At 34.7% G+C, this 10,022-nt stretch overlaps 1 protein-coding gene across 1 annotated transcript; it reads left to right on the top strand.

Moving 5' to 3' along the window:
* Nucleotides 1–1,949: 1,949 nt before the first annotated feature.
* On the top strand, nt 1,950–7,927 carry LOC126979100 (uncharacterized). The gene is made up of 4 exons (XM_050828315.1): nt 1,950–2,090; nt 2,256–2,320; nt 4,832–5,137; nt 7,747–7,927. The coding sequence occupies exons 1-3, from the start codon at nt 2,073–2,075 to the stop codon at nt 5,106–5,108; spliced, it is 360 nt and encodes a 119-aa protein (XP_050684272.1). The 5' UTR covers nt 1,950–2,072; the 3' UTR covers nt 5,109–5,137; nt 7,747–7,927.
* The last annotated feature ends 2,095 nt before the right edge of the window (nt 7,928–10,022 follow it).

Below are 10,022 nucleotides of genomic sequence, written 5' to 3'. Positions count from 1 at the left end.
CACACTCTCGCTGTTTAAGTTAATCTGTAAATTACCTGCAAAGTTTGCCTTATTCAATTCGGCTGATTTACGGCCGTTCCCAATATTCAGCCTATCTCTTACCTGAGATAAAAATCGTAACTATCGTTGACTTTTCTGTCCCAATAAAGTTATCGACAGTAACTCAGCTTATCCGTACATGCTGTCTGTCAATGGCACGACGTATAGCTTACCAGCGATAGAAGTTTGTATGGAAATTTCAATTCACGCGTACAGGCAATATAAGGCGATAAGAATGACTTATCGGGTATATTGGGACAGCTTCAGATTATTGACAGCTAATTACTGACAGTAGAAGGTAGTAATTTATCTCTATCTGTAGATAGTATATTGGGAACGGCCGTTAGAGTTCAAAGGGACAATTTACTTTCTATATAGGAATACCTTAAAAACTACAACCAGTACTACTAAACACGAGTGCACTTGATAGATGATGTACCTATTGCCCTCACGCTTATTAAATAACAGAAAAAAAAACTATTGATGTTTTGATATATATCACCATAATATCATCCACATCATGCAAAATTTAAGAAACAAAAATCTAATGCTCTTAAAAAAACACAAATTCCTAGAATTCAATCACAGCGCTACGTACTGGGCCCAACTGTTAATTTATACCATCCAGGAACTAACTCAAACATACACATAACTATCCAAAATTATAGTACGGTACAGTATAGTACAGTACAGTATAGCACAGTACAGTATAGTACAGTACAGTACAGTATAGTACAGTACAGTATAGTACAGTACAGTATAGTACAGTACAGTATAGTACAGTAGAGTTCAGTGACGAACACACGCACATTTCATGCACGGTTGACATTTTGTGAGTAATCCTAAGGGGTATTTGATCTAATCACACTCTCCATATATGACTACCACAATATAAATGTTTAGTATACTCTTTTTAAGGTCATTTTGCAACTGATTTTGTTTTATGAAGTTAAAACTAATAAATTGCGCTTGCCACTTCATCATCCTTGAGAATTAAGATGTTAAGTGTCATTTGCCGAGTAATTTCACTAGCTACGGCGCCCTTCAGACCGAAACACAATAATGATTACACATTACGGTTTCACGGCAGAAATAGGCGCCGTTGTGGTGCCCATAATCTAGCCGGCATCCTGTGCACGCCGCCCACTGGTAAACTGTAGTATAAAACGAACACTACACATAGTTGTTATATGCTTAACAAAATACCCATAAGCTAATAAGATATAAAATGTAGGCAATTAACACGAGTAGAGTGAAACTGCTACTCATTTATAAACAATAAAGTAATCATTCCTTTCCAAAAGACATAGTCACGCGAAACTGTTTCTTTTCCAATAGGCAAATCCACGCAAAACTGATTATCACTTAGGCGAAGTTCCTTTCAGTTTTGAAAATGACATTTTCGGTGTAATATAAAAACGAAAAATTAACTACTTCATAATAAAGTTCTTGGTAGCACTCGGATTCTCTTTTATGTAATATAAACAAGCGTTCCAATTATTGCATATTATACAAGAGCATAGAAAATAAATCAAAACATGAAATGAACATAAAACAATTTCGCAACGAAAATTCGCACAGCCCACAGCTTTTGAGTAGTCATTAATATACCTATTTATGTATCAAAGAGACTTCTAACAAAACATTACACAAATCTTAAAAAGGTTCTTAATACTTTTACCGCAAGAAATACTTGAAATATTTTAAAACGATCGCTGCTAATCATCTGAAAACACTCGACTAACATTTACACTACAAACGGCACAATTCACATCTGCTCCTACCCCACCTGTATTAGCCCCTCCATTTCGGTACGCAAGCTTTCGACGCCTATACATCCAATTTCATATACCTTTCTAATATGGCAGGGTAAATAAGGTTAGTAGGGATGAGCCAAGGGGCAGTATTATGCAATTGTTGGACACGACAGAACGGTATAAAAGCTATGGCCAGGATGGAAACAAGTAGAAAGCCACCAAGTGTCAGAAGGCCAAGTGTTATAACTTCATCAGTCCAGCAAAAACAATTGCAAGATGTACGCGAAACTCGCTGTAAGTTTCGTAATGTAAATACTAATATTGGAAGCCTTGTGATCTAATTAATAATTTAGCAATCAAGAATTTTCATACTCTTTAACAAATTTAATTATACATACAACTGTATGGAGTTATATTTTCCATGTTATATATATATTATTTATGTTTTGTTGTTTTCAGCTCTTTACCATGTTAGTAGTATCCGTGGTTGCGGTGCCAACCCCAGGAGGCTTCGGCGGTGGACAGTAAGTCGATTCCATTTTATCAACAAAAATTTTACATCTCTTATTATCTACATGACCTAGAGTCCATTACTGTTTGAAATTGGTTTCACTGTATTCGTTTACAGACTTTTTTTTTTTCAAAATTATCGATACCAATTCTAAAAATGCGCTATACTTTGGAACTATCAACCCGCTTATTTTTTGCATTAGATGCGTGTTTATTGGGAAAGGTTACTTTTGAAAATGCTACCACCACATAATCTAAACTAATGGCTCTCTATGGCTACTATCCAAGGGAGCTGTGATAATAAATATCAATAAATCGGGTAGACTTCTATACATTTATAATAATTTTAATTTTTAATTAACAAAAAATATAATTATTGTAAAATTATATATAAACACAAAATAACACTCTTTACATGCTTAAACTTAAAATATAAAAAATATGGATAAGAGTTAATTCACTTATAAGATACCACAACATTCATAATTTTTACTACGTTTATAAGACAGTAATTTTAACAATTTAAAAACTAAAATCTATAAATATTGTAATATATAATAGAAAAATAAAAATGAAATATGAAAACAAGGTCACGTGTGTAAATTAATTATTTTCTTTTTATATTGAGCAAGCGGAACGAATAAATCAATGTTCTGCGATTTGGCCACTTGTTATATGACCTACAGAGCCTAGAAATAGTTGCGTTTTTTATATATTATATAAACACATAGCGACGAACCCGAGCGAAGCCAGGGTGTGTCACTGTATAACATAACAGCAAAGAGCTATTTTGTAAATTGAACGCGAACGAAGCAGCGGGATCTGTCAGTTTAATAATATTTATTTTATCTGTGATGAGTAGTTCAAACTAGTTTTCCAGTGTTTTGCGAAATATAGAGTCATATCAAAAAATTGTTTCTAAATTGACATGATGTTCGATTTAACATATAAAATTCCACGTTGTTTTTATCTTTAATATACTTCTGATGAAAGTATACTTAAATAACTAGTATTCAAAAAAGTGCAATTATTTACAATGTATCATAACTAAATAGTTTTGGATGTCAAAACTTTGTTTTATAATTCCAATCTAAACGACAACATAATGAGAGATCATTCTCGACTTATTAGAAACTTCCGTATTTAGCAATAATTGATACTCCTTTAAGTGAAAGGCTTGCAAGTTTGAATGCAAGTTATAAATATATAACTCCTGCATAACTTTGTGTATTAAAATGTTGTTTCAATTATAAATGGTGTTCTCAATACTTTCTGTTGATATTCAATATTTCAAACTCAAACTTTGTTTACATGTATAGTTAGATATCAGAGATACACTTACTACACTTACTTATACATATAAAGTTATATAGACATAAATATAAGTTGAGTGATACTTCAATTGAAGGCGCAAATAAATTTTATATTAAGTAAGAAGCAAATATGTAAATGAAACAGAAATATTTTGATGTTTAAAAAATAATACAATTAAATTAAATTCCAATACATTTATTTATATTCAAACAGTATTTGTAACAGTTTCTACGTTGCAGTTAATTCTTAATGATATAATATTTGGGGCCGTGGACCACTTTCGATTACAATATTAAACTAAATACATAAACCGGTCCAGGCTCACGTTAAAACAAAGCATTCACAGCTGTTATATAAGCAAGAGTATACTAAGTTTAATTGAAACTTTTAACACATAGTAGACGTGAATAATGTATGGCATTAACGTGGTCATACAAGTCTTGAGAATATCAATTAGCTGGTATTTATGTTGTTAATCCTATTTCACTTTGTTACGCGGAAATGTTTTATTCTATAGAGCAGTGCATTTGTTTTGTGGTGCAACAGCGTGTAGAGCCGGCGTAATTAACTACCGGAGACATTTTTTCAAATCACAGGGCAACGGGAACAGAGTGGTTCAGGGAACAAAGCTATCAGGATCAACAGTAATCTGATATTGTCAGCTGGTTCCGTCGTTTGCTTCCATATTGATATTAGTGTCGTAAATCCTATTGCTGAATATCTACGTGATCGGACAGCCTGGGACTAGATTATGATTATTTTATAGCAATAGCAATGAAAGTACAATATTGTATATTTTCATTAAAAAGAGCGCAAAAAAAGAATGCTGGGAGAGTTTCTTGCGCCGCTTCTTCTCTCTCAGAGCGCCATTTGTTTACGAAGCGGTAGTAGTATCTAGTATAGTAGAAATGACATCAAAAATAATGAAGAAATAATTCTAAAGGAATTTATTTTGAGAAAATAAATGCCTTTTTATGCCTTAACTGAGTGTGATATGTAACACACATACGAAAAAGTTTGATACGATTTAATAAAAGTTTCACTTTAAAACCAAAATAAAGTTGCACGAGGAGCATTAGCCTTAGCGCCACTAACGTACAACTACATAGTAGTAATATCATAACGACCTCATATTATGAAAAGGAAAGCTAAATTCCTGAATAAGAAATATGTGTACAATTTTTAGGGACCTAAGAATGTTTTTGTTTCAGCAAACACGTAACAATCCACGTGCCCTACAAGGTCCATACGATCCATCATCACCACGTGTCAAAGGTTCCGGTACCGGTGCACATTGTGAAGGAGGTCCCTGTATACAAAGAGGTGCCTATCTACAAACACGTGCCCGTACCGGTAGTCCAACACGTGCCCGTGCCTATTATCAAACACGTGGAGGTTGAGAAGCAAGTGTTTGTGCCCGTGCATCATGAGGAAGAGCATTCACACCATGGATGGGAGAGCGAATCGTTGTCACATGGCTGGAACTGATAAGCGCTATTCGTTATAATTAGTTTAAGGTTTGTATTAACTGCTGCTATAGACTAAATAAGAGCTAAATACGAATCTCCGAAGTGAGATTCGATTAGTTAAGCCATAGATAATTTATACTTCTAGATAAATGGAGCTTCTTGCAACAACCGATGAAAACAGTCAAGTTTTTTAACTGTAGTGTGCGTGACAAGCTACGTCTAACACTACCGATTTGTATGTCACTGTGTGTTTGTTTTGAATTGCTCAAAATAGAGGTTAACTTCTATTATTTTTTTCGATGTTTGTACAGTTGTTACAGTCTATCTATACTTAATCTAGATGTATACATAATCTAAGAGTTAAACGATAAGTTGTTCTGCTTGCATCTCTATAACTTAATTATGAAGTTTGATACGAACTAAACATGTAGTAAGTATGACAATTTGTTTGACGGTTTTTACGTAATATATATTTAGTAATGTTATATTTCCGTCACTAGTTCTTTCTAATAGAGTGCGACACTTTAAAAACGACACGGCTATCCACACGCGCCGTGCTCTTTAAACAAAGGCCTACATTAAAGATTTCCACGACGATCGGTCCCGCGCTACCCTCATCCGACGTTTTTCAGCGATATTATGTTATATACATTCTTCTCATCCATATCGGTCCTGCCCAGATCATCGGTCCATCGTGTAGGGGGCCTACCATCACTACATCTTCCAGGACGTATGACTAAGTATGTACTAAGTTGCCATTCAAGGACTTTTCTGCCACAGCGGACAGCTGTTCGTCGATTTATGTTTTGAGCTGCTCAGTTCAGTTTAGCAACCAACTGAGCTATGTCGGTGACTTTGATTTTCATACGGATCTTCTCAATTCTGATTCGATCTCGAAGGAAAAATAAAAAATAAAATAAAAATAGTATAACATAATTATATAAAAGTATAAGATAATGTATACAAATATTTCTAGTATAAAACTTTGGGTTTTATACTAGAAATATTTAATATTTAATATAGATTATTGAAATTTAGACAGCGCATAAAATTTATAAATTGACTTATATTTCAAATGATTGAAAATGTTTCTCTATCCGTTATAAAAACACAAAAATATGTAACGTTGAGTAACATATCTATTACGTACGCATGGGTAACCAGACCTAGATCTGGTTCATACTAGGATGAACACGTTACTCCATCACATAGAATCATTATTAAAGAATTGCAACACAGAATTTGTGAAATATACAAGTTACTATACATAAATATTACGTGAATCCAACTTTTATTTTACTCAGTGCCGGTAAATGACGTACATTACGGTGATCGGAGGGTAGCAACCACATTTCTTGCCTTTTGAACGATGGACTATGGGTTGGCTTCAAATTTGTTGACATTCGAAATAATTTAGCACAGAATGTAGGAGTGTCATCATTTATAGACGAACATATAGCCGAATGGTTAGAGACCCTAACTACTAAGCTAGAGGTCCCGGGTTCGAATCCCGGTAGGTGCAATCATTTATATGCTGAATAAGAATGCTTGTTTCCGAGTCACGGATGTTTAATTTAATATATATGTACTTATGTATATTCTAGTAAGTATATTGTATTTAATATATCGTTGTGCTGTACCCATAGTATAAGGCTATGCCTAGTTTAGGCCAAGATAATGTGTTAAAGTGTGTCAATATTATTATTATTATTTTAGACCATAAAATTAAAATCGAATACAAAACATAAGTTCGATGATTCTCCTTTTAAAATACATAGTAAAAATATTGACACACTTTTTACACAAATTATCTTGCCCCAAGTTAAGCCTGTGTTATGGGTTACAAGCCAATGATATATTTAATACAATATACTTACTTAAATATACATATATTCATATAAACATACATAAATACATTTAAAGATCCATGACTCGGAAACAAACATCTATATTCATCATATAAATGCTTGCACCTACCGGGATTCGAACCCGGGACCTCTAGCTTAGTAGGTAGGATCGCTAACCACTCGGCTATACAGGTTACATGGTAAAATAGATAATAATATATAGACTAAATATTTTCAATAATAATTCTCGGAGATATGTCGAACAACGAAGTTATGACTATCTTCGAGTTACATAATATATTCCAATTACAATCTGGGTTATCTGAGGATAAATGCTTAGTTAGCTTGTATTGAATAGTCTCGTATTTCATTCTAATTCGAGATGGCTTCTAATTCCATTAGAACCTAGAGTGGCCATATTATTCCTGTTATAAGCATTTTCCGTTTATGACGCAATGTAAATTTAATAATACGCACATATATATTTATTTGTAAGTCTATAAATAAAAAAAAATTGGGAATTGTAGAGACTGCCGATAGAGGTGTAAACAGAACTTTTAGTGTTGAAATTTGAAATTTCATTATATTTAAAATTCAATTTATTTTTAAGACTTATTTTCAATAATATATTAATAAAACTAAAATACTATTTCATCATTGCACAGTCAACACAGTACATAAAAAGCTTCAAAGATCAATAAGTTATTAGTAACGGCAGACGTTATGGAAAATAGCACATGAATAACCTTATATTATGTAGTTTTAATAATGATGTGTGAACACTTAATAACTATTTTCTTTTTATTCCAGGTATATCTACTTAGTTAGTTAACTCTTTGTTATGTAAATAAAATCCTCTCTCTCAATTATACATCTAAGCATGTCTACGAATGATCAGTTGGAAGATTTCAAGGATTTCAATCTCACGTTACCACAAAGCGTACCTTATTGTATATAGTAGCCAAAGAAAATATACTGTCGTGTTTTTGTATGTGCATTTTTTTTATTCTCTTTCCATGTCAATAAACAATTTTTTTTTATGATAATAAGGGACGAGACCAGCTGGACGTTCAGCTGATGGTAATTGATACGCCCTGCCCATTACAATGCAGTGCCCCTCAGGATTCTTGAAAAACCCAAAAATTCTGAGCGGCACTACAATTATTGCGCTCGTCAACTTGAGACATAAAATGTTAAGTCTCATTTGCTCAGCAATTTCACTAGCTACGGCGCCCTTCAGACCGAAACACAGTAATGTTTACACATTACGGTTCCACGGCAGAAATAGGCGCGTTGTGGTACTCATTATCTAGCCCTATCCTGTGCAAAGGGGCCTCCCACTGCCTTACAGGCCCACAAACCAATATTACTCCGCAAAGTGCATATAAATGTAAATGAACGCTCTTTCTAACACTCTACAGCTGAGATAGACCGTACTTAGACTTTGCTTAGACTTTACATACGTAAAGCTTAACTGAGTGTGACAAAATGCGAACTTGACTTTTGCATTGAGCTGTCTTAGCTTAACCTCAGTATAACTTCAGCCGTCAAAAATCAATAATAAGTTTATACTCAGCTCCGTTTTAGAAATTAGTATCAGTAAAGTCAGTTGAGATATATACAACGACTTAGACTTTTTTTTTTTTCTTTCACGGGTTGGGGAGAGGTGAGGCAACCATCCATGGAATCCGCAACATCAGGTGTCAAGAGATGCGTTGCCGGCCTTTAAGGGGAGTATGCTCTTCTCTTGAAGGTCCCTAAGTCTTGTCGGTTCGGGAAAACCGCAGCCGGTATTTGATTCCACAAAGTGGGTGTGTGAGGCCAGAAATTTCCTCCAAAACGGTTGTGGAATGCAACACGTCAACGTGATGCGGGTGGTACTTTGCACGTAATGTCGGGTGGTGGAATTTGGCTGCTGGAATCAACCCGAACAGCCCCTCTGAGCACTCCCCGTGATAAATGCGGTAGAACATGCAGAGAGAATCCACATCTCAATGCAACGCCAAAGAATCAAGTCGATCGGAGATGACTTGATCGTCGATGATTGGAGCCGCTCTTCGTTGTATGCGGTCAAATTGAAGAAGCTGGTACTGGAGAGCACCCGTCCAGAGGTGAGAACAGTTTCTGAGGCCGAATTTGCGCCTTATATAGTTGCAGGCGGTGGCTTATAGAGAAGTACTATCTCGCCTTACTGAGTACACTTAGCTTTTTAGAGGCCAGTTTGACCTTCTCTTCCAAGTGACCACGGAACTGAACGTCGCTCGATATATCGACGCCAAGTATGTCAATACAGGCTTTGGCAGTTAGAGGAGTGATCTCGACTCTGTTTTGATTTAAAACGCCATTAAAATGACATTAAGCTGTCATGCTTACCTTAAGCTCATTATAATTTCAGCTGTCAAATGACTATAAAAACAAAATCAAAGATTATGCTAAGCTTACACTCTGCTAAGTTTTACGTAAGTAAAGTCTAAGTACGTTCTATAAATCTCAGATGTACCCCCTTATTCATAATGGTCCACTAACTTTAAACAGCCGCTAAGGAGTGTGTTTTCTCATTCTGACTTAGATCAATAGAAGAAGACAGAGTGAGAATTAGCAATGCCTTAAGTTAGCAGACTTTTATGAATAAGGGGGTAAGTCATTAAGTCTTAAGTAAAATTTAGGTCGAAAATTCAACAACAGCATTCAGTGAATGCTGGATGGCGTTGTAATGGACAGGGCGTATCAATTGCCATCAGCTGAACGTTCTGCTCTTCCCGTCCCGTATTTTCATAAAAAATAATAGTAAATAAAATTATAAATGCTTCCATTCTACAGCGAAACACTAGAATTCTGGTGTAACTAGAGTGCCAAGGTATGATTACTTACTACCATGTTTGATTGGTCTAAGCTGACCCAAAAATAATAATAGATTGGATAAGTCCAGCTGCAATGGAGATTCAGATAAACAGACAAAATTTAGTCTACTGGTGGTTTTAAATAGACAAAATAAAATTCACATATGATAATAATAAACAGCTGTTATTTTCCCATTACAAACAGTCTCTTATCTCTATATTTCACCGAGACACCACGATACCAGC

This window comes from Leptidea sinapis, chromosome Z (genome assembly GCF_905404315.1).
Source record: "Leptidea sinapis chromosome Z, ilLepSina1.1, whole genome shotgun sequence".
Classification (NCBI taxonomy): Eukaryota; Metazoa; Arthropoda; class Insecta; order Lepidoptera; family Pieridae; genus Leptidea; species Leptidea sinapis.
The sequence above is the reverse complement of the archived record's forward strand: the minus strand, read 5'-3'. Positions and strand labels throughout refer to the sequence as shown.